We start from the raw sequence: 26,559 nt of genomic DNA, 5'->3' as shown, positions 1-26,559 counted from the left end.
ATCATAATCTGAATCGCCACGCTTGATGGATTAATTTCAATATCAAAGAGTCAATTCAATATATACAAACAGCAGTGATCAAAAGTGGAGATAGATATTTTATAAACAGTAAAATGCAGATGATGATACAGAGAGGGAGTGAATGGGATCTGCTTTTTGCTGCCACTGTTCGCCTCGAGGCACTGTCAGGGTGAATCTTCCAAGGGATTATCCCGGCTATACAATGTTCTCAGTTCTGCCCATTGTACGCCTCTTTAAACACAATTGATAAATGAGTTATCGGTAGAGAAGATGGATCACAGTCAAACGCTGTATTTCCTTATGATTTTTTCTGGTTTAAGAGGAATTACAAGTGAATAGCTGTTCCTTTGCCAAACACTGACAAGATTACAGAGTTTAGAATTGTTAGCAAGCCAGGAAAAAATTCTTGTTTAACAACATGGTACTTTGCAAATCTGTGTATCATGCATTCATTCGTTTTTCATTATGTAACAAAAACATAAACAACAACAAATACAAAAGAAAACACTCATTATTTGATATTTGTTTCCAAAACCAAAATGAAAAAATGGAAAACGCTTTGTTTTTCAAATTCAAGCTCCTTTGCTTCGGTACAAAAACGAAAAACAGAAAACAAACACCTTTATTCGTTTTCTCCATTACCGATTTGCCAAAGTACGTGACCCTGAAGTGAAGTGTTACACATTCCGAGATATCGTTAGCTCTGCCACACAGGAATCTCTAAATTCTCCGAAATGTCCGTGAGGAGGTTCTGTGCCCAACACCAGCTAAAGCAAAAAGGACACGTTTCGGATGCACAGTTGGAAGCAGCGATCTTGTCATGCCAAACTGCCATTAGCATAGCGTTGGATAGCGTTAGCGTCGGATGAGAGTACACTTCCGGGTCACATTATTTTATTATGAAAAAGAATTGCACATTTTGACAAACCTTTTATTTTATACAGATGCCTTTGTGCAAAATAAATTAAGTCCCTATTGTGCTAGATTTGGTCTCTTCCTTTTTAAATGTATACATGAAATGTTTACTATATGCGAGATTTATTACCAAAAATACTACTTTTTACTTGCACTTGAGTATTTTATGTATGACTTACTTGTACTTGTACTCAAGTACAATTTCAATGAAGTAACAGTACTTCTACTTCAGTAGGAAATACTGTATTCTTTACACCTCTGAATAAAAGGCAAATGAGCCAGCAGGAGATCGACCAAAGCATACAGCAGAGCTACTTGTGTTGTGTTCCGCTACCTTGATTTCAGTTCACTTGTCAGCTCAATAGGGGCCCAAATTAGTCTTAAATGACATTCACATGGGATCAGATATCTCTGTGGGAAACCCTATGCTTTTAATTTAAGGTAAACTAATAGCTTCATTTATTTGTAATTAAAAAAAATCATATCCTTTTATTTAAAGTGTGCACCCCTCTCATTTCAACTGGCAGCTCACTCTTCAATAGTTCATGAATTTTAATTCTTTTCAGTGGCTAAGCCAATCCCCCAGTTGTTTGAAGCGGCAGAGAGTTTTAGTCAAATTGAATTACTCTCTGTGTTTCACTGCTCTTACCCCCACCATCCTTGTTCCTCTTATTCTCATTTTCTTCTCTCCTTTCTTTTATTTTACTCTTTTTTGCCTCATTTTACCCATTCCTTATTTTCCTAAGACTGCCTTTAGACAGCAATGGCTGTATCTGCGTTTTAACTCTGGCTGCCCCGCCACATGTAAATGACTTTGGCACTTAATGTTTGAAGAGAAAAGATAAAGAAAAAAAATCCCTAAGTGCAAAATCAAACAGATAAGAAACAGGAATCTTCACTTTGCCAGGACAAAATGTGTCTTGACATACTCTACCTTTCATGTTTTCTTTTTTTTTTTTTTTTTTTAAGTAGTCAAGGACAGCCAGTTTGGGGATGCATTCTGATTCTCAATGTTATGGGTAGATTTATAGGCAACCATTTCCCCAAGAGATTCTTTGTTAAGAAATATTGAAGAATGATGACAGATGTTTCTGAAAGTTTCAAATGTTTTAGCGCTCAATGTGCAAAGATTGATCTTTGTGTTATCACTGAGTCCCACATGTACATACACATGCCCCTTCTCTCTGCTGAAAGTTCACATAGTGGGTTATCCATATATAAGTAACCATTCTCCATCATGTCATGAATGGAGAAACTGCCAGGGATGAAAAATCTCACAGATCGGGCAGTCAGGTTCTTTGAACGATCGCGGTGACCCACATTACTTTAAGTCATTCAAATGACCTCTAAGGTGTTATCTTTGACAGGCAAGCATAGTAGCATTAAGGATGCCAGAAAATGTCTGACTTTGCAAAGATTTAGTCATGCTGCATCTGCAACAGCACATTTTCAGGGTCAAATGTTGAATTGAGAAAAAGAAGATAATGGTAAAGGTAATTTGCAGGAGGTTTTCTCTTGTTCAGAACAAGTCAAATAAAGTTCAGGCTCAACAATGCTTAACTGTAAGGTTTGAATAATAATCCTTTTCTTACTAAACCTGATGTTTTCTCGACCCATCCGTTGATCCGTCTGAAGAATATCCTTCTCTGTCTTGGGTCGTCAACAGTAAAACCCATTAGAAAGAGAACACCCAAATGACAAATACTCAAGGATCTTGCTGAGGATTCATCTGCCACGTTTGTCTGAGTGACAAAGCACTTCCTGCGTGCAGAAAGGGTCATCTTACAGATCCGCTATGCAACAGAAACGCTTTCTCCATTACTCAAAATAAACTCCCTTCATCTTATTGTTGAAATGCATCATCCATTAGGATAGGGGGAGAAAAATCATCCATTGGCACATCCATCCATTGAAGCTGCCTATAGAGATATACACTGGCCTCTATTTCTTCCCAGTGTGTCTTTGAACCCAGAAGTTGTATATTGACAAATGGATGAAACTCAACAACTTAGCCGGGGAGAGTGGACACCGCTGGCAATCTCTTTGTTGTGTCTAAAAATAGCTGGTCTCTTTGGTCTCTCTTGAAAATGGAAGCAGAGCCACACTTTATTATTTCATTGTATCCCTCCACTCTGATTTACATATACACCAGAGGAAGAGTCATTTTATCTAAGCGTCATGGTTGTGGCAAGGAACTGTGTACTGATCCCCAGCAGAATAGTAAGCAGTATAGCAAGACTCGAGAAACAAGCCAGAAATCCACTCAGTGCATCCTTCCCTCCAGAGGCAGACATGATCTAATGTTATCCATGTTTCCCCCGAAGCATTAGGACATGTATGCATCATGTCAGTGAGACACGGACTAGGAAGCTCAAGCCTTTCAGTCACTTTGTTAAATAATGTATCAGGGAGCTGAGAAGAGTTTAATTTGAGATGAATCTAAGGTTTAATGTTGCATCATTCTTTTCGATAGACTCATCTTCATTCTGTTGATGTTGTCCGTTCCCTTCCCTGTATGTGATGCATAGTTAAGTACTTGGATATATTCCATATTCCCTGAGAAACCTGATAAAATTCTTTATTCATCAAATTGCGTCGGCTTACTGACATTGCTATGTTTTACGTCGCAGCTTTTTACCGACGGTTGCCTTTGAACCAACTGTGACCTCAGAGTCTGTCGTTGTGCATGTCAGCAAGTGCAGTATATCTTATACATGGCAATATTGGACACATGAGCAGCGCCATACTGTGCTTCAATCATTGATTTCTCACTATATCATATTGCTGTGCATTTAAAAAGGCCCACCTGCATAACAAGCTATTTGTTGGAAAACACATCAGCTTCCACTTAAAAATGACCTAACATAATCTACTTGAACTCTGGGACAAAAAGGAATTAATAAATTATGCGCTGATTTTAGTTGCACTTAATCATACAGACACTTGCTTAATAGAATATCAATATTCAATGTTTGCAAGACAAAGGAGTCCAAATAAGAATCCCAGATCTTTTGGTAGGTGGAGCCAGTGATGAGGTTAGGGGTGGTGGTGCAAGGGGGAGGGAGAGGGGGGGTCAAACAAATGTGGTGTGCCTGGGTGACCTTAATCACTTCCAGGTTCATCTAGACTCAGATTTCACTTGTGTGCCTTATTTCAGGTCAGTGCCTGAAAGTCGAAGTAGGGCACAGTCATTATCTGAGGGGGCATAACACAATCATCCACACAATGCAATACGGTCGCCACATTTCACTGAAGTCATTCAAGTGTTGTCCATCACCTCTGGGCTTAGGCACGCTTCATGTGCCCCCATCACAAGCACTTCTGAATAGTTCTTGCACATTTATGGCGAGAGGTAAATTATACTGGAGGAGGAAAAAGTAATTCCTATGGCTTTACAATTGAGAAAATGTAGAATTGTAACAATGCTTTGATTTTCCCACATTTGTTCCACAATCTTACAGATATTTTGGCAGAAAATTAGATTTCAAGATAAAATGACTAAAGGAAAACCTTATGTTGTGATTAGCAACATAAAGTAAGCAAATATGATTAGATAAAAACTAATGATTGAAGGAATGATTCTGGTTTAACTTTTGTACACGTGAATTGATACCAAAAGCCTCCAGATATCACAGGATTTCGATGTACATTCCTTGAAAAACAAAGTCTTGTGCTTTTATAGACGTAGAACATTTAGAAATCCACATAGGCCTCATGATTAAGCTTGCTAATTGAACTCTATCTTTTTTGAAGAGTGCATGGGCCTGATTTTTAATTTCCACTGGTAAATATTCATTAAACTTTTTGAAGTGACTCGTGACTTTCCCCAAATGTATCTCCTTTTAATCTTAAAATCTCTTGCTTGTTTTTTTCAGGAAACCTGTTTTCTGGGCATTGCGGCATCACTTAGCAGGACCATGTTGTATACAGAGGAGCTGGTTCACACAGACAGCAATTTCAATGATACCAGTAGATTTATGCCTTACTGCACCTACTCACATTTGGCTATTTCATCAAACATTAGTTTTCAAGCACACAATCTGAAGCTCACTATCTCAGGAAAGAGCAAATATAATGTAGCACTGCGCTGTCCACAAGAAACGTCTGTTCTATTCTTGAATATTCCTTTAAAATTATGGTTATAGATTATTCTGGCCTCTTTACTTGGGACTAGACGAGGCAGTAGCTCACAAATAAAACCAGCATGGTGCTGCTGCCTATGTGAGGATTATATGTGTGTCTCGTACTTATTTAAGGAGGATGGTTTTGGGGCTTCTGCTTATCTCTTATACGTCCACCCCAGACTGAGTCTGACAGTTTTGTGCAAAAGTTGAGTTCGGCACACATAAAGAAAAAATGAAAGTGTATGAAATGCTTTAGTTAAAGTCAACACTCAACACAAACAATTGTCAGTCAGCTCACTGATGCCATGCGTAACTCTAATTAGTCAATGAGTTCATCTCATTTGCTAAAATGCTAAGTTGCAGGTGTCTAGTCCATGCTGAGAAGATTGCCAGGGGCATTAGGTTATAGAGTTGGGCTTAGGGAGCTAATATAAACTACTTAATGGCTTATACGTAGACGTGCCCTACAGCTGACATGCAGCAGTGTTACTCTCTTGCTTTTGCCTTTTGTAGTTGTAAAAATAAAATGTTTTAACCAGTGCAGTACAAGACATTTAAAGAAAAATATTAATGATTTTTTTTTTTTTTTTGTTTTGTTTTATCTTACAGTAGAAAATAAATCTAAAGTTTTCTCTATGTTGTGCACAAATTTCTACACAGTCCTGGTTCATTTCTGAAGTGTTGCAATGACCATGCATTAAACTACACTAAGGAAAATGCAGCTTTGTGAGTAATCTGTGTACTCTTCGTTCTTTGATTATTTCGTTTTAAAACCAAATCAAAATAACAAATGAACAGCGTGGTTAATTTGTTTTACTGACTTAAAACCAAAGTTTGTGAGATATTTGGATATTTATGGGGAAACTAGGATAAGAGCTTCATGTTTTAATCTCAAGGCACAGAGGGGACACACAGACAGACTTTTACTCTGCTGCGTTTGATAATAATGATCTTGTATCATGTTGTCCACCTCACAGTGATGGCAGAGGCGTGATTTGTATCGATGACGTTTCATTAAAGAGTTATTGATGCTGGAAGTCCGAATCTGTGAATATCTGCCAACTTTACCAAACAGTGTTACGGTCCAAATAGTATCCAGATAAACTGGTGACTGGCCGGACTTTTGCTCCCAGACAACGCATAAGTCACATTACTGGTGAATTTAAACGTTATTAATATAAATAAATAAAAACCAAAAAAAGAATGTTATGTAAAACATGCATATGATATGTGATTAAAGGAACCAGAGGTTCTACTGGTGCTCTTCATTTCTTGTAATCAACTCCCGTGCGTGGCTAGCTTAGCGGTAATAAAACATGCAAAAATAAATAATTTTACTGCCTTGACAAAAGCTGTAATTGTTTTTTTTAAAAAGTGTCTAATCGTAAAAGTTCTAACATCTATTGTTCCTCACACCAGCCTTAGAGTCGATAGTCAGTAACAAGATGATTTGGATGCAATTTGGACCATAACACTGTTAAGATCGCCTACACCATAAAACAATTAACTTTGGACTTGAGCAGCTATAGATGAGCTAAAACATCCACAGACTGAATGAAAACAGGAGCAGGACAAGAAAACTGCTGAAATAAACCCTAAACAGTCCTATTGTGTGAGGAGACCTAATCCAGGACCTGGGGAGGGAAACAAGGTGCAGTAGAGTTCAGCTCTTGCTCTAATTTCACCGTAAATATCCAAATATCACACAGACAGAACAAGAAAACAGAAAAAAATGCTGACTATTTGGATTTGGGGTTTTCTAGATTTCTGTTTTGGTTTTAAGTCAGTAAAACAAACTAACCACACAGTTCATTTGTTATTATGATTTAGTTTTAAAATAAATAACCAAAGAACACCGGGTACACGGATTGTGAGTATCTCCCCTATAGGATTCCTCATATCTGAGGTAGAAATGGTAATTTAAATGGTCTGGATTGCAGTGATTAGCAAAGTGTCCAGTTGTTTCAACAGGTTTGGCAACAAAATATATCAGGAATTAAGAGTTGGCAACAACAATCAATCGCCTTCTTTACGCATTTGTGGCGGAATATTTTCAGAATGGAAAAAAACGGCAATTGTCTGTGGACATCTGATTATCCTCAGCTAAAGCCTATAATCTGCCAGAAAGTATTAAAGAGTCAAGCAGCAAAATAAACAACATTGATTATCATCCCACTGTTCTTTTCTGTCTCCCCAAACTAGACCATGATGGGAAGGTGGGGGTGGGGGCGGGGGGAAGCTGTGGCTGAGGTTGGGCCTCCCTCCCGTCAGCGCCATCTGCTTGGGCAAATGTTAAGGCAGGATAAAATACCTCTGAGTCCTCTGTTCAAACCAGATTATCACTATTCTAAGGAGGCAGACTAGTATCTTATCATCTCCAAATCTCTTTCACAAAAGCAAATGAAGATTTCTGTGTGAGGATTACCAGGATTAAGGAGGCCAAAGACAGAGCCCTCTTTGGCTAATGTCTTTGAGGGGTTGCCTTTTAGCTTTAGTACAATCAGGTAGCAAACATGCACACATCATGTCATAATAATGTCAATGCAACTGAACAAATACAGCTACAAAACCATTTAATTTAGAGGAATTGTTGTTGTCTACATGAACACATCAGTCTCTTTCCCAGTGAGAAAGTCGTCTATGGAAAAGTGGTTCTCAATCTTTTTTGTTCCGTGTACCCCCTTCGCATTTTTGTCAAATCATGTGTACCCCTATACCCTCTCCATAATTTTATAAGTTTTTTCATTTGTGGAACAGCAGGCTCTCCTAAACCCCTAAATGTGTCTGGAACGTTGGTTTACCTACAATACAAATTCAAATCAATGAGTGAAATTTAAAGTGTAATTTAGTTTACCGACAACTTTTATTTGATTACTTCAATAGTAAGAAAATACAGTCTCCTTTGTCAAATGTAGCTAATTATTGTCTCCTAATGTCGGAAGTGTGATAAAAGACGCCTCTACACCATCAAATAATCCTGTTTTAATACGTTACAAGAAAAGAAAGTATTTTATTGAGCAATAACACTGTTGAGTTGTGGTGAAAAATAGCCTAAAAAGGAACGAGGAACATTTACAGATTGTACACGTACCCCAGTTCGGGAACCACCGCAAGCAGAGGAAGAAACTAAAGTAGATATAAGATACAATTGGAAGATATTGGGATTGCATGTTAACAACATCTCACATATAAAATCAAACTAAAAAGATATTTTCTGTATCATTTCCTAAATACCACCATTTCCTTGCTAAGCATCACCTCACATTAAAGCAGCTTGTGACACTATAGATAAAAAATAAGTTTGACCAACTCCTCAGCAAACAGATTTTGCCATTTCCTCTCAGAGTTTCATCTCTGACAGAATCCTCTAGCCTCTACCATTGAATCACTGCAGGATAATGCAACCAAAAGGCATTCAGGACTCACTACAACAGAATAGATTGCCAAACAAAAATCGCATGTATGCGTTCAAGCAGGTGGCCGTGCATTTCCCCCCCTTGGAGCCCATACGTGCTGTCCTGCTGGAAGTAAAGCACCTCTTAATGACATCATCAGGCAGTCGTGTTTCAAAAGATCTGTTGGCTTTCGCTCGTGTTTCTCTGATGCATTCACAAAACATGAAAATGTGGCTTTTGTTAGCGTGTTAGAGGGCTTCTAGTGTAGCATAAAAAAACACAACAGAACTGAAATCAGATTGGATTTACAGACCTGATCTATTGTAAATACAGGGAAGGTTGCTGGGAACATAGCATACATGCATATATGCTGATTAAAAAATTAGAGATCTTTTTCAATGCAAATACTATTCTGCCACTATGCCTTTGAATAAAAACACAAACAATGTCCAACAACATAATACTGGCATTTCCCTCTTCTTTGCAGCCTTTGTTTTTGAGCTACTGTGTACAAGATATGGGGGTGGGGTTAAGGAAATGTTTTCTAATAACCAGAGGTGAAAACAACAGTTTACATGTACTCACGTTACTGTAATTGAGTTGCTTTTATGGGAACTTGCACTTTTTTATTTATATAGTATATTTTTAAATCAGCAATTGTATTTGTACTTAAGTATATTTAAAAAGAAGTAAAGTATTTTCTTACATTCCTACACCCAACTGTTACTGTGTAAATCATATATATTTTTTTGTTTTAAAATGAATAATGGACATTGTGAAATTACAAAAAAACAACAATCAAATGCATCACGTCATAGTCGACAGATTAAACATAATTGAATGCTGGTTATTTTCTCAGTCTTTTGGAATTCATAAATGTATCTAGAGCCTGGAGAGGTTTTTATTTTGAATTGAATTCATTGGTGTTGTTTTATTTTTTTTAATTGTATATTTTGACAAACCTTTTTATTTTATAAACATACCTTTGTGGAAAATAAATTAAGTTACAATCATGCAAGATGTTTACTAACCTTTTACTTTTACTTTACTTACTTGATAGCTATTTAATTGAGCTATTTTTACTTGTACTTGAGTATTTTTGTATGACTTACTTGTACTTGTACATGAGTACAATTTTAATCAAGTAACAGAACTTTTACTTGAGTAGGATATATCAGTATTCTTTACACTTCTGCAAATAACACACATTTAGTCTAAAAATCAAGCAAGTATAAAAAGTATGGCCCCATAAATCACTTTTTTTTCCCAAATTTCGTGTATTCCACATTCATTTTTAAAAATGTTGTTTTTTTTTTTAAACTATTCATTATTTTTTTCAGAAAATATGAGTGTTTACCTTGTGTAAGGGGACAAAATAAAACTATAATCAAACAAAAATGGATGTCAAAAATAAAAATGTCATTTAAAACATGTGTAAGCTACATTGAAAGGTAAATATAAGGATCATTTTTAAACATTCATAATCCTATGTCATATAAAGATATATGAGATTAATGTCACCCAATTTCCCCTCAGGATTCAGGAATAATGGTTTACTGAATATGAGCAGGTTTTATGACTAAGTTTTGATTAAATTAATTTAAATGAACCTAATTTGTATGATCCTGATGACATCATTCCAGATTCATTGGTCGATTCCGTGATTCTGTTAACGTGGAAATGATAGGACCCTACAAAAGCAGATAGTTATAGTGGAAACTGATGATTTTTTTTTGTGGCATTAAATCGAAGGCAACTTTTGATTCCACGCCAGAGATAACAATATACTGTATTTCTGCTGCTGCTGTGGTATCTAAGGCAGAACAGAGGCATACTCACTGTCTTGTGGGCACACTAACCAGCCATATGCTCCCTGCACGCCATCAGCAACCACAGTTTAAGATTGCACTTTTTAACAAGGAGCAAACATTTGTACAAGCAATCGATGTTCTTCAGATTCCCGCTCCACAGTCACACCTCGTTTAATCAACACAATTGTTTTCAATGAAAACAATCTCCGGGCTGTGGGGCTACTCAGTGTCTCAGAAAAAGAACCGCTCGGCGGGCTTCCACGCTGATTTGATTGGCGCACAAAGGTAGCAGGACCACCACGGCTACGAAAGTTGATTAAATTATTCAGTTTGGCAGAGATTTGGCAGCAAATAGTTTGTGTGTGTGTGTGTGTGTGTGTGTGTGTGTGTGTGTGTGTGTGTGTGTGTGTTGGAAGGGGGAGGATGTTTGGTGTGGAGAACAACACAAAAACTGCATTTTCTTGTTTCATCCACCAACGCACAGCACATGCATAATTCGCCATTGCTTGAACTGTCAGTAGTGCTTTAGGTCAATTTTGCAACATATACCCCCGGACGTGCTCGCAGTTTCGCAAATTACTGCACGACTACTTCAGAAACCCTTGACATCTGATCCCCTGACCTGCATTCAGATTTTTTTTGACAGTTTAGTATAAAGCAAATGAAACAAAAAAAAAAAAAATTGTATTTTGTTTTAGTTGTGTATATTGCATCTTATTCTGGTGCTAAAGGCGCATCAAAGATTAATAAAGAAATGAGTAGCTGCTAACATCTCTGTACAGCATCCAATGAGTAGCTCAAGTTAAAAAGCAGCCACTGACAGTAGCTTCAGCTGAAAATTCCCAATAGATGATTTTAAAAATCCTAAATATTGCCTTTGCAATTAAAAACCAAGGTGGTGAAAAGCACTTTTGAATAAACATCAAAGGCAATGGCAAATGTGCAGGCAAGAACAATGAGAACATGCAAGCTACACACAGAAAACGGACACTTCGGACATTTTACAGTAATATAGTGAACTCAAAAGAAGCATTCTATGACCAATTTCAATTGTTTGGCAATGGTAAGAAAGGTTTTTCAACATTTTATTTTATTTTATTTTTATTTTTTTAATGCTCAATAATGACTGTTATTAATAGTGTAACCTTGTGAAATTACAACCCTGTGTTGTCAAAAGTATAACAGTCACTGCATCTCTCAGTAGATCTTTAATAAAATACACGGGAGTGCATTGAATACAGCAAAAGAAGCCTAATTTGTGGAAAGCCTACACATTTTGTGCATTACAGAAAAAGTAAAAAGCTTAAAAAAAAAAAATTAAAAAAAAAATCATCAGTGCAAATTAATGAGGACCATATGGATCGCCTCACTACTACAACACACTGAATAAATGCATGCGTGCCTGTGTAAAACCATCCTGTGTGTGAGACTGTTTATGGTTCTCCATCTGTAGCCATATCATTTAATTATATGCAATCAAACTTACTACTTAGAACATTTTCCCCCTGGCCTATTAGATCAAATTAAATGCAGCATAATTATATAAAAATTAAAACAAAATCAATATATCCACCAATATAATATTAAGGAAATGCATTCCTCTGTGAAGATAAAGCAGTCGGACAACATTTGACAATGCATTATTCAGGTGAGATATCACTTTGAAATCTGTATTTGTCCCGTATCTAATTTTTGACTGGGAAGCAGTGGGAAAATCCATTTATTCTCTCTATTCACCAGCAAAAGTTAAGACTCATTAAATCTGTAGTTTTGTTGAACGATTCTTTATTTATTCATGGCGTATTTGAAAACTGTTTATTATCTAATTAATGCATTCCACACACACACACACAGACACACACACACAAAAAAAAAAAAAAAAAAATCCAACCATAATCCACCTCACAGAGATACAGCTACAGTACCTCCTGATCCACCCAAACAGTCTATTTTTAAACTAAAAGGATGCATTTAAAGGGTTTACATTCATCTATTAATAGTGGCTGACATTTATGCACCCTTAGAGCCAGAATGCTCCTCTGGAGGCTGCGAGATTTTCTCAAATCACCCAGGACGCTTTCCCCTGGGGAACTGATTAGCTCTCTCTCAGATTCACGCTATGAAGGAACTTTGATAAGCAATTAAAACATTTTCTGTTGTCTCCTCTCAGGCTTTGTTTAATGCCTTTCAAGTCTATATTTTTGGATCAAATGCTAATAAACACTGTATACTGTAACGTGATATCCAAGTCATTGTGCATCGTGCCCCCGAGCATCAGTCTCTCTCAGATGTGTGAAATGTTGGATTAACAAACTATTGCACATGAGGAAAAACAGAATTATCATCAACAAGCGATCATTATCAGGTCTCGGAGACAAGGAAAAACAACATTAACGGGAAAAATAAGGTGAGTGGAACAACAGCGTTTGTTCTAATCCTGGATGTCTGTGCATTTCAAAGGATGTCTTCTCACATTGCTTCATGTTCGTTTTAATCATCACTTCCTAATTAGTGATATATATTTGAACCACTTATTCATCTTGTCTCTATTTCGAAGCTGAATGCAGGGCTTCTACAGCTTTAGTCAAATTCAATTCAAGACTTTTTAAAGGGGGGGGTGGGGACGACGCCACATCAGTTACAAAGGGTTAAAGTATTTTTTTTCTAGTGTTTAGTCCAGATGTGGAACTGGCTGCCCCCAAAGTAAACACACACAAATATACAAAATGTCAGTAAAAAAATAAATAAATTAAAAAAAAATTAAAAATAATAATAATATCGAAATAATCAAAATCACAAGATGACTACAAAAGTAGCCATAAATCTATAAAGCAACAACAAAAATACAAAGAAAAAAAAAACCATTGAGAAAAAAAAAATGTTGGAACAGGTAATTTTTTTGTTAAATTTACATCTTCCCATGTTGTTTATACATTTTTTTTTTTTAAAAGAAAATGTTACCATTTATTTAGAAATGTGAGACTAATCACAATCATAAAATAATACTTATTATGTTCTAAAATTTAAGACTTTTGAAACATTGAAAGACATTTTAATGATTTATTTTTAGATTCATAAGGCCTTTTAAGACTTTTTAAGGATCTAACCCGAACCCTGTGAATGTAGAATAGGCAGCATGCATTCTTCTGTGCCTCCCATGACGTTCAAACAAATGAATCCACACAGACTTCAACAGACAAAATGCTGATAATTACTTAATAAACACTTTACTTGAAGTTTTATACATAAAGGCTGACATTACGCTGTCATTATTAGGATATGACACCTGTCATTAGCTTGAATGTGTCATTAAGGCTGTCATTAAAGAGTAACTGAACCTCAAAACCACTTTTTGCTGCTGAATACAAGTGTATTTGGGCATGAAGTAGTGCTATTAAATGATCCTGGTCCAACTCTCAACATTTTAGTCAAAGCATTCCAATTTGTCATATTTAGTTGTAAAATGTCACAGTGACTGCCATCTATGGGTTAAAATACAGCTATTACAATAGATGTTTGCTATTGGCTGAGAACAAGATCATGTGATGTTTTGGGACCATCTTGCTTCACAAACAAGCACTGCTAGCCCCGCCCCTTTCATAAAAACTAGCACTGGAGGTAACAGAGCTGCTATTTAGCATAGTATAAATTGTTCATTGGAGATTTTATAATATAGACTGGGCGTGTCTTAACTGCCCCAGGAGCCCCGCCCATAATTAAGGCATTTTTGGAATTTCCCTCCTACTGTATTGGCAGGACAGGAGAAAGTAGGGGTTTAGTTACTCTTTACCCTAACCTTAACCATAACCCCTAACCCACCTAATCCCACTAGATCCCCACACCTAACCCCCCAAAAAATGCCAACATAGCTCCAAAGGTGTCATAATTTAGCGAATGACACTAAATGACAGCCTTCGTGACACCGTATTAATGCTAATAACAGCGTATCGTCAGCCTTTATGTACAGAACTTCAGTTACCAGTAATTTTAACGCAACAGAACCATACTTTGTCTCAGTTTATCCTTGACCAGGCACAAGAAGAGGCATCAAAATACTCAATACGATGCAAAAGACTTTAATAAATTTCAAAAGCGCACACATACATTAACAAAACATTTACAGTTTTCTCCACACTTGCAAATCAAAGTCAATTACAAAGATCATGTAAGGTGCATATTGTACTTCACATAAAAAAAAATAAAAATAAAAAAAGAGTGAGGTTTTCTGTCTCCCTTACAAGAACAAAGGCTTCCTTCATGTATGATGTGTTTTTTTTTTTTGTTTTTTTTTTCTTATCCCCCCCATTCCCCACCACCACCATCACCAAAGAGCAGGCAAATCTAGTTATTACACAGTGCTAGGCTGCTATGTAAATTTCATACTGTGGCTCCTACGCAGTAGTGAATACATTTGATATCATAATTACATAAACATACCTTCTTAAATAATAACAACCTGCCTCGGAAGAGGCAACACGTGGACAATTGAAAGCATTAAAAATAGACATAGTCTGTACAATCTTCAAATAAAACTAAAAAAAAAAAAAAAAAAAAAAAAAACAACCCAAAAAGGCATCTGGTCACTGCTGTAATGTCATTTTAAACAACGATATAGAGTCTCTCCGAAAAAAGGCTCTTGTCCAGTCCAACAGCACATTTACAGTTGGCTACACAGACTACATCTATTTTAATGTATCTAATTCTATTTATATGTGTACTGAAGTTGCCATTTTGGCTTTATCTATTAAGAAAGTCTTTTACTTAGCCGTTACCAGGACGACAACAACAATGCCGCTAACCCATCAAGCCAGTTACTGGTATATGCCACACAAATGATCTTACTAAGGACATATTGTACAATAATGACTTTATGAGTGAGGTAAATAAAAAAAAAACAATGATAACAGATGCAAGTTTTCTATCAAAAGGCAACATATTGCTTTTAAAAATTCATTCCTGATTACCTTCTTTAATTTTTTCATACAGTCTGTTTGATAATGATAATAGATAATAAGTGCATCAAGTCAAATTCTGTTTGTTTTTTTATTCCTAAACTTTCATCAGCTACTGCATGAGGATTATTTTTCGTCTTCTTTTAAAAACCTGGAGTCCCTTTTAATGTAAATCTCACAGGTTAAATCACTTTTTAAAGCAAAACACAAAAGGTTAGGCTTAGCTTTTCCTCAAATCTGCCCTACATAAACAGCTTTTGATTATAACCCCTAGCAGTTATTCCCTTGTGATTGTGGCTTAGCTCAAAGTATTAAACTTGTCCTACCATTTCCCTTCCCATGTAATAACAGCTTTGTGATCAGTAGCAACTGTTGGGGGAAAAAAAAAAGCAGTTATGCAGTCACGCATGTTTCTGCAATGTTGGAGAGAGACTCATCACCAACACAGTGACATCAATGTCGAATGAAAGCAGTGAAAGTTCATCTTCACGATATATATATAAGACGTAAGCCTAACGAGGTTGAAGGCTTTGCAGCATAAATCCAATAGAAGTCATTAATTCCATGAGCAAGCTCATAGAAAGCCACGACAAATAGTAAGAAAATAAAATAGTTTTGAAAAAACAACAAGGCAAATAAATGTAAACCATAAATATAAACACCATCGACTCTGTGATAGATATACATACATACATATGAACATAGTTTACAAACCTACGGACTGTAGTCGACGACTATTTTACAGAGCGAGTGCTGGAGTGGAACAAGTAGAGTTCAGGACGACGTCATCCTCACTAACACAGGTTAATAGTAGCAGGAGACCTAATAAAGCATTTCAGAGTTTCCTCACAGTCACAGGAGGAGCTTTTTCAAGTTTCGAAGCATGTCTCTTTGTTTCCGGAAACCCCCGCCCCGCCACCCCCCTCCCCTCAAAGAGGTGTGATTTGAGGCTGATGAGACAATAAAGTACTTGTGTCACCTCTTCAGTCCTTCCTTCTTTTTCCTCCCTCTGCCCTCTCTTTCTGTTTTCGCCCTTTCTCTCTTTTGGTAGTGGGAGCTAGAGATTGATTTTAATCCTGTGGGAGCGGGCTGTACCTGTGCCACAGAGTGTGCCATAGTGTGGTGGTTTCAGTGCCATCTCCTGAAATATAGAGAGACAGACAGATATAGGGAGATTGTCGTTACAAAATCATTGAGCTCTGCGCATATAGCCGTGGCTGTAGCCTTATCAATGGAAGGCTACATTAAACAACGAGTAAAAGAAACTCTGAAAAGATCAGTAATAAAATAGCATTCTTCAAGGTATGACTGGCAATCGATCGGTTACCTCGTGAGGTTTTTCCTTGAAGAATGCTACATGTTTCACATCTTCCTGTACTTATCAGAGCCTTGCAGTTTTATCCAATCACCACTCCCAATTTGTCTTTTTTTTTTTTTTTTTTCTTTCTCTCCCACCACACCAGGGCAGCACTCTTCATTTCCCGCTCAAAAAGCATTTGGATCAATTTAGGCCCACTCTTTCATTAGGACCCTTGCCAGTGGATCCTCTGATATGTACAGAATATGACACCTTGTGTTTCCCACACAGTTAGCAACACATTCCGTGAATGAGACGAAGAAGAAGGCGGCACAATGATTACAGATGCAATGACTCAACAAAACGAGAGATTTGAAAACAATAAAAAATCATGGTAGAAAAAAAAAAAAAGAATGAGTTTTTTAGGACTTGGCAGGGGCATCGGATTTAATGAGGAGGCTAAAACGGGGGTTTAATATTGCAAATGGTCTTGCTGTCTCGCAGGAAGCACCAGCAGTTTTTTTTTTTTTTTCTTCATTGGTGAGTCCCATAGCACAGAGTTTAGATTATTCCGAGCTTCAGAATCTATTTGTTTATTTTGGATTACATCGGCAAAATTGTAAAACCAAGAATGTCTTTCTTTACATTAGTATCAGGAAAACACAACTGTCAAAGTAAATGAGGCGTTTATTCTCATTATAATTCACGAATATTGTGTGATGTTAGAGCAGAGGTTTGCAACTCATGTAAGTCATGGATCTAAAAGGGGCTATTTTTACTAATTCACGGGTATTACTAATCTAACAGTAAACAAGAGGTGGCAACAATGAGGAAGTAAATGTTTTCACGACAATAAGATAGAAACTTTCCCGATACAACTACTTCCCCTCCAATATGATACCATTACGAGATATTGAACAAATATGATATCATACTGTACATATTTTTATTACTTGTTTTGTAGTGTGGAATGGCTTGCTCATGTGATATTGTTGAATCAGAGAACAATAGTCATAGTCATGTATGAGAAAATGTATTGGAAGTGTCTTGAATGGACTGCTTGTATCACAGATTTTAGATGTAGGCCGATATGACCCGATACTCATTTAAAACAAAAAATAAAAAATTGTTCTTCTACTGATATCGAACTACTATCCAATATTAAATTGTATTGGACACCCCTGTTAAAAAAAAAAAAAAAAAAATCATATACAGTATATCATAACATACAGTATAATCTCTAGAAATGAGCAGGACCACTATTTGTAATTCAACTACACTTCATCACTAGGGTTAAACTAACCAGTTCCTTATCAGTTGGTAAATATTCCAACACTTGTTATTTTGGTACTCCAGTTTTAAAGTATTTACAATGGTTTCCAGTCAACCTCAGAATAGACTTTAAAGTTCTGCTGCTGGTGTATAAATTTGTGAATGGGTTTGGTCCAGAATACATCAGTGAGATGTTAGTCAGGTATGAACCCAGCAGGTCTCTCAGATCTATGTAAACAGGTCAGATAGTGGAGCCCAGAGCTCACAGTAAACATGGTGATGCTGCTTTTAGCTGTTATGCTGCAAAGAAGTGCAACAACAGAGCTGAAATCAACATCCAATGTGAACATTTTTTAATCCAAGCTAAAGGCACTCTTTTGTCTCTACTGCGTATGATTGAGACAGAGCTTTTTATTCATTTTATTGTTGATTTAAAGTTTTTTTACTGCTGATTTTTAATGTTTTTACTGCTGATTGAATTGCTCTCATTGATTTTCAAACTGTTAAATGTTTTGTTGTTCTTTTTATTCATGTAAAGCACATTGAATATCCTTGTGTATGAAATGTGCTATACCAGAGATGGGCAACTATTATCAGAGCAAAGCCACACAAATGTGATTGTCTGATCCAAGGGCCACATTATCATGTCACCATTTATAATAAAGGCCAATCTGAGCATTAATACAGGAAATAATAAAGGATTTTGTCTTTGTAGTCCTTTTGCGGGGGTTTTCTTGGTGTTTTTTGAGTTTTTGAGTTTTTAGACATTTAGTGTTTTTAATTCTTTTTGTATTATTTTTTGTCAATACTGCAAATTTCTGTTGCCTTTTTGTGTATTTTTTGAGTCATTACGTGTGTTTTTGATACATTTTGTGCACTTTTGTTGGCATTTTGTGTGTCTATGAAGTCCCTTTGTATATGCTGTTGTTTTTGTAGTCATGTTGTGTTTAAGTGGTTGTCTAGTGTGTCTTTGTTATCATTTTGTGTACTTTTGTTGACATTTTGCTGTAGTTTTCGGTGTTTCTGGAGCTTTGTGTGTTACGTTGGGCTTCATTTAACATCCAACCAATTTTGTTTTGGGGCCACACAAAATTAGACCGAGGGCTGCCAGTTTCCTATGTATGCACTGTACAAATACATTTGCCTTGCCTTCTGTTCTATTTGGAATAGTGTGATTGATTCACAACGGTGGGTAACTAAAGCCAGACCAGTGGAGAACCCCAGTGTTGGAGGTTCAACATCTGCCCCATCCTCCTTCCTGGCCTCAGATCTAAAGGCCAAATAAAGAACGTATCAGACACCTTTATTATCTCCATATTCACGGCAATGTCTGGATCGCTCAAGCGGAGTACTAGTCATTTGATCCCACTCTTTCAAAGCACACATTCTCACAAGAGCTTCTCATCACTGGAGGCTGATTGACCTCTAATATCTAAAGGGGTAGGGGTTAAATGAAAATGATGAGACACATAAAAACTAGGAAGAGAGGGGAGGGAATAAAGGCGTGTGCATTTGCAAACACAGCTCCGGCTGCATAATGAAGCCATATGGTGGCACATATATCTGTGGTCTCTGAAGTGTTTTTACAAGCTTTACTCTTTATCAGCTACATCTGCAAAGTCACTGAAAACATTCTCATGACCTTCAATCGTAATTACCTTCTCCTGTGTTTTTTTTTTTTTTTTTTATTCTCCATTGTTATTCATTAGGTGTTTTTTTTCCACTTTTGCTTTATTTTCACCTACATACTTTTAGTTGATGATAGCGTAAAGCTATTTGGAACTTCTACATTCTGCTGTGATCTTAGTTTTTAGAGTTTAGGCATTACGCTCAAGAGAGACCAAAAGCTTCCACTTACAGAGCAACTGCAACTGCAGCTCCAGGAGTCACACACTCAAAGAGAGCTTTACAAAACCCACTGCTGGGAAAATATATATACTGTATTTACTACTTCAGATAAAAGTCAAATCCACACTTTTTTGAAAGGACTTTAAAATGTTATTTTAGGGCAGGTTTATTGGAGAAACACAAGGAAAAAAACCAAAAAAACCAAAAGAAAAACAGAGAAATCATCATCAGGTCTTGACAAACAGGGCTGGTGGTCATTGGCTGTCACTTTATTTCACATCTGAAGAGCCTCGCTCACCCGAGGATGGATGAGAGAATCCATGATAATCTTAAAGTGAGTATTTTCTCCTTTTCAGCCTCATTCGCAAACCAATTATAGTGATTTTAATCAATCTGTTTTATGAGTGATTAACCCTTTAGTGCATTTAATTAACCTTTGCATGCACCTATTCTCATCAGGCAAACCTTCATGCTATTTTTTCTTCTATGACACAGGCTTTAAATAAGCACACATTAAACTGGTGGGAATCTGATGTCTTAAGTGGGATGAATCACTTGTCAATTGCTTAAGGGGACAGAAACAGATTAGATACCCTGCAGAAGATGGTGGATGGTGGGTAAAATCAATTAGATCAGACAGAGTATTTTTTTTTTTTTTATTATAAAGTATTTAAAAAAATCAGCATATGGGATGTAATTGACAGCGAAGTATTAGACATTTTCACCCAGATTGGTGAATAACTGTGCCTGAAAAAGTGTGTGATATAAACGCAGCTTGGAATTTATGCACATCTTTAGTAATTATCATTGATTTAAAGTTATTTGCACAACAATACCCCCCTCCAATCACCAGTCTAAGAAAAAAAAAAACTAAAAATCAATTATTATCCTTGTTGAATACAATTAATAATGGATGATAATTCAGCAATGTCGAACATAGGCTGAATATCTTTGCATATTTCAGAGCAGACACTACTTGGGAGAGAGGAAAATCATTCTGACAAGTCGTCAGTGTGTCGTATAAACACATTATGGATTAAATCTTTGGTAGCGGGTGAATTAAGTAGGCTTATGTATAATGTGCCATGACAGAGCGTAGCTTTTTAACCAGGGTTTCAAATAAAAGGTGGAAGGAAGGAATGACTATCAACTCTGTGTGGGTGTCTTTATAAATTAGCCTAAGCACAAAACGTCACAGGATCAGGAGTCATTTACTACGACATTAAATTTAGGTTGGCTGGATGTAACATACAAGCATAAGTGAAGCGAAGAAAAATAAAAAAAAATAAATAAATAACAGGAGAAAATCATTTGAAACTGTGCAATACAAGGCGAGACACAAACAAGAACAAGCACCCCATCAGAAATAATCAATTATTGATGCAATATAATGAAATTGACCCAGAGTTGGATGAATGGCAGTCGTTATAATCATGTTCTAAACAGTAACAAAAACAAAAGCCATGGCATCAAGCAACAACAAAATCTTTTAAATAAAAAACAAAACAACAAAAAACAAAGCATGGTTGACAAGGCCATGGGAAGAAAGACCAAAAACAACACTCAAATTTGTGGGAATAAATGTGTACAAATTGTTGAGTTCCTTTATCATAAAGGAATGGACAAGTCTAAAGTCACATCATGAAATACAACAGCATTTTTCAATGTCCTGTCAAAGAAATACTACAACACATCCATGAGACACACCTTTGTTGTGAAATCATTGTGTTTTTTTCCTCTTTCTGGGTGTATTTAGAAAATGTGTATAAACATATTCCATTTATAACAATAATTGGGGTCATAAAAGTAGAGCATTTATGTGCTAAATGCAATGTTGGCCTAGCAGGCTTTTTTATGGACTACTGTTCCCTTGGTGTTTGAATATATAGGTCTCAAAGCTCTGCGTCACCTTGATCTTGGCGACCCACCCATCACCCAACCCCCCATCACCCAACCCTCCGCCCCGAGCAGCACTCAGTCTTGCCCGCAGCGCTCTGCCTGAGCTTGTCAGCACTGAGCAAGGCCACCTCTCCTTACCTCTGATTTACATTTATTTCCCTTGCCACTTTTTATTTATTGGAGCACTTCGCATTTGGCACATATCTCTTAGGGAATCATGAGCCCTTTGCTGTACCTTGGCATTCCAATGAGTTTCGCTCACACAAAACCTCACTGGCGCAGTTAAGACGGCACTTAACATTTTGAGGACAAAAGGCAACCGAAAGTAGGATTATTCATCAAGTTGTTTTCGCACATCAATATGTTTTTTGTCTAATTATCTTCTGACAATTTGCCCAGTTGAATACTTAATTAAATTAATGGTACTCCCACACTTAGAGTATCACATCATTTCTGTGTACCCCTCAGTCAAATAAACCCTGCTTTATTTGTCCTTGACCTAAAATGCATCACTAGTGTTCACGGCCATTGCGGTCTTTTTTGTTCCCTTTTATATTGCCATCAAGTCAAGTTTAAATTACATTTTCTGAAGCATTGGTCACAATTTTGATTTCAAGATAAAAAATGCAAATTAATTGTGGTTTTAAAAACTTGCTAATCATTACTACAGGTAATACTTTGATTGTGTCATTTAAAACCTTCCCTGTTTTAAGAATATATGACATTCATATAGACATGACGATGGCCTGTGTTTGAAAACTCCCCAGGTTCATGTTCCCACCTTCCCCCTGTCATATCACCTACTAAGGGATAGCAAGGGGAGTGTGAGGAGGAATTTGTGAGGGTGGGTTTAAAGAGGAAGTCGTGAATTACCTGTCGGGTGGAGATTTGCCCTGCAGTCTTGAATCCCCCCTGACAGCCACACTCTGAGACACTGTATGGGTCGGAGCTAGTCGATGAGCACTTGGAGAGTGAGTCACAGCCCACTACGAATGTATTGTCCAAGGGAAGCTCCTGGATCACGTGGTGTTTCTTTGGTGCCACAGGAGTTTCTGGTTTTATTTGAAATGTAGGCTGAGGGGATGCCGACTTGTAATGCTTAGCTAAATCTGGGCTGTCTGGTTTAAAGGTTGTGGGTGTTGTAGCCCAGTTGTATTTCCCCATGGTTTGCTCCTCAAGCTCCACAGGAAGATCCAACGTACCATTAACATGCTCATGAGATGGGTCATCGGGCTTAGATTCATCAATGGTCACAAAGTTCAGCAAAAGGCTCTTGGGGGATCGCTTCTTTCTCTTCTTTTTCTTCTTGATCTGACGGTTCTCTTGGTTGGGTGACACCCACTCACCACTCTGCTTGCCCTTTTGTACTACTTTGTGCCGGGATGTCTGCCGGCAACGCACTAAGGCAGTCACAAATATTACCAAGATGACAGTCATGGTTCCTGCTATGATAGCTATAACAACAATAACATATCCATTAGCTTGAGGTGTTACTTCATTGTCCCCTATGTTACGGTCCAAGGGTGTTTCCATACTTTTTCGCAGCTGCTCTTGGATAAAGGTTGCATTTGACACAGTGTCATTGACAAACAAGTGTATTAATGTGATAGCATGTAATGACTCGGGCTGGCCCAAATCTTTGACCTTGACAACAAGCCGATGCAGTCCCTGATCAGCTGTGACTATTTTCTCCTGCAGTGTTATGTTCCCAGTCATTCTGTCGATGGCAAAGAGACCTCGAGGAGAGACCCTAGACGTGATGATGATGCTGCTAATAATACTGTACTGCAGCTCAGCATTCATACCTGTGTCATTGTCAATAGCAAACACTCTGGTGACCACAGCGCCTGGGGTGGTGGTGGTTCGCACGAGGTCATATGAATAATTGGAGGATGGGATGACAAACACAGGGCGATTGTCATTGACATCAACAACATTAATGGTGACCTTAGCGTAGGAGGAGCTTGGAGGCTGTCCTCCATCAACAGCCTTGACCATAAACGTGTAGGAGCTTTGTTGCTCTCTATCAAAGGTGATGTTAGGTTTGATCACACCAGTTTGAGGGTCAATGATGAAATTGTCTTTGCCATTTAAAATGGAAAGGGTTACAACAGCGTTATCTCCGGCATCTGCATCCGTTACTGTGATCAAACCAACAGTTCCATAGAGAGGCAAATTTTCAGGCACATAAAAGTTGTACTCAGGGTGTGTGAAAGCCGGGCTGTTGTCATTAAGGTCCTGGACAATTAGCCTGACAGTGACATTGCTCTGCAGGGATGCGGAGCCGTTGTCCCTTGCTATGACAGTGAATGAGTACCTCTCATGCTTTTCTCTGTCCAGTCGTTTGCCAACTGAAAGAATTCCTGATCGTCTGTCAATGTTAAACCCATCCGGTGCATCTGGGCCAAGGGTATAAATAATCTCAGCATTATGTCCACTATCTGCATCAGTAGCACTGATTTTTATTAACTGTGTAGATGGGTCATTGTTCTCCGGTATTGAAAGTTGGATTTCTGGTTGGGGGAAGATGGGTGCGTTGTCGTTCTCATCCTTGATTTTAATTAAGACCATAGCTGAGGTGTTCAAGGGAGGACTGCCACGATCTGAGGCTACTATCCTAATTGCGTATTCTCGAGTCATCTCAAAATCTAAAGGGGCAGCTGTCTCAAGTAAGAACTGATCATTAAACACAGGCTTTAACCGAAAAGGAACATCATGGTCAGTGTAGCACGCAACTTTTCCATAAAGTTCTGCATCCTTGTCAGTAACAGTAATTAGGGCAATTTTGGTATTGAGAGGTGCATTTTCAGAAAGTAAAACAGTCCCATTAACCAGGTTGATAATGTAACGAGTGTCAATTGATGGAACATTGTCATTAATGTCTGTTACATTTACAATGACTGTGGCTCTGGACGGGGTGGAGCTTCCATCACTGGCCAGGACAATGAGTTTATGAACAGGAGTAACCTCCCTGTCAAGTGGCTGTTTCACAGTGATCAGTCCCGTAGAGCTGTTGATCGCAAAGTGACGCTTGGTTGAGGAGGAGACCTGGTTGCTAAAAGCAAAGTGAATCTGTGCGTTGGAGCCCAAATCTGCATCTGAGGCATGGAGCTGAGCAACTGATTGTCCCCATGGGAGCGTTCTCCTGGTACCGTGACCTCCAAATCGCTATCCTGTGAAGATGGGCCGATTGGTCATTGACATCAGAAATGGTGACTTGGAGAATGGCAGTGCTGGATTTAGGAGGGTTGGCCACCATCCTCGACCTTTATCTTCATGACAAAGGTGTCCTTCAGCTCACGATCCAGGTTCTGTTGAACAATTAACTGTGGCCACTTGTCACCTTCGGGGGGGTCTCGATGATGTCTAAGACCAAACCTCATTCACACTCTGCAAAGGAGAAAATAAATATGCATGGGTAATAGTTATTTTGTGGGAATAAACACATAATTAAGATATAAAACATTGATTTACTGTAAAAACCCTCTTTGCTTTTGTCTGTTCTATTGTTTCTAGTGAATATTTTGTTAAAATGCCACAATTTACGACTGCACGTCTTAACAAGGCTCGACCAGTGACTGTTCAAGCATGGAACTCTTTTTCATCCAAGTTCATCTCTTGAACTTTAGCTGATTAATTTACCTGCCTGCTTTATGTTTTGTGCCAACAAAATCCTGTCAGTATGTACTTTTCTGGATATGTCTGTACCCCCCCCCCCAATAATTCAATAAAAGTTTTGATCACAAAAAAAAAAAAAATGCCACAATTATTGTCAAATTCCGAAAACAAAGTTATCTTTTTTCAGATGCTGCAAGAAAGCTTTTTTGGGCATTGAGGTTTCTTCATCTATTTTAAGGAAACAGCAGCTTGTTGAAGTTTATCCTGGAGTTTTTCACACTAATTTGTAGTCGTTATACATTTTGACGAATGTCAAGAACACCAATCAGACATCTTTATGAAAGAAGCAGGTTCATGGCTTTACCCTACTTGTCTCTAGTTTGCGAGGTGTGTAACAATGTTAATTAGCAACTTGTTTCAAAGAAGTTTTTTTCTTCTGTTGCACAGGGGAGAAAGCGCTAGCTAATTATCCCTTTCAAAATTGATACAGTAAAAAGCAGGTAGTAGTCAGAAAAGAAAAGGAAAAAACGTATCTTAAAGAGCTCCTTATGTCTTTAACCTAATAATGATGGGTGTTTTCTTGTGCTAAAGAAGGGTTAGTTATTCTACTCCCTAATAATGAGCGTAAAAGACTGCAAGGACACAAAAATAAAGGAAGAAAAATCTCTAAACTCCAATTTGAATACATTAGTAGATCAGGTTCCTGTAAAATAAAGAAAGAAAAGCAAAACAATTCCGGAAAAAGACAGGATTGTTGCTTTTAAACAGAACAAGATTAAAGAAAAACTAGAGCCTGTAAAAAATGTAAAGAAAAGCATCAACACTTTAAGAAACTTGAGGTATTGGCTGACTGCTAAGATGATTAGCGTTTCATCCAAATAAATAAACGTTTTTACAGTATGGATAATTCTATTGTGGTTAATATACTCTGTTAATTAAGGACACAGAGGAATCGTAGAAGAAGTAAGAAAAAGAAAGCAAGGGACAGAGGTAGCAAAAAGGAGAGAGAAATACAGGGTAGAGGGAGGAGAACTAAAAGATCAAGCCCATGAATGAGCTGCATGCACATTATGAACAAAGAAGCCCTTTGAAGCTCTTTGAGTCAGAAGCAGTTTCATGGTAAAACAAGAGAAGCATCCTCAGTAAAGCGATAAGATTCATGCTGCACATAGTGTGGCTCTAGATTACTCTGTCTAGGCACAGCTATCAAATGAGATTAAGATGCATACATTACTCAAATTCGCCAGATGAGCATTTCAACCAAGCTATGAGTGTAACACCCTTTACTAGGTTTTCAAATCTCTAACTGTCCTGTCCTGGTGCCAATACATCGTTGTAGCCGACACAAGAAAACATGCAGCTGCAGAATGTAAATTATTGCGTACTCTGAAAAATTGCTTGCAGAAA

At 37.5% G+C, this 26,559-nt stretch overlaps 1 protein-coding gene across 1 annotated transcript in view; it reads right to left on the bottom strand.

The window, feature by feature from the left end:
- Positions 1–26,559, bottom strand: part of pcdh11 (protocadherin 11) — a 239,962-nt gene that overhangs the window by 199,896 nt on the left and 13,507 nt on the right. Inside the window, 4 exon segments of the mRNA XM_028459226.1 lie at positions 22,408–24,726; positions 24,728–24,784; positions 24,786–24,884; positions 24,887–24,922. Of these exon segments, the coding sequence (XP_028315027.1) occupies positions 22,408–24,726; positions 24,728–24,784; positions 24,786–24,884; positions 24,887–24,922 (2,511 nt within the window).

This window comes from Gouania willdenowi, chromosome 10 (assembly GCF_900634775.1).
Source record: "Gouania willdenowi chromosome 10, fGouWil2.1, whole genome shotgun sequence".
In the NCBI taxonomy this organism is placed as follows: domain Eukaryota; kingdom Metazoa; phylum Chordata; class Actinopteri; order Blenniiformes; family Gobiesocidae; genus Gouania; species Gouania willdenowi.
The sequence above is the reverse complement of the archived record's forward strand: the minus strand, read 5'-3'. Positions and strand labels throughout refer to the sequence as shown.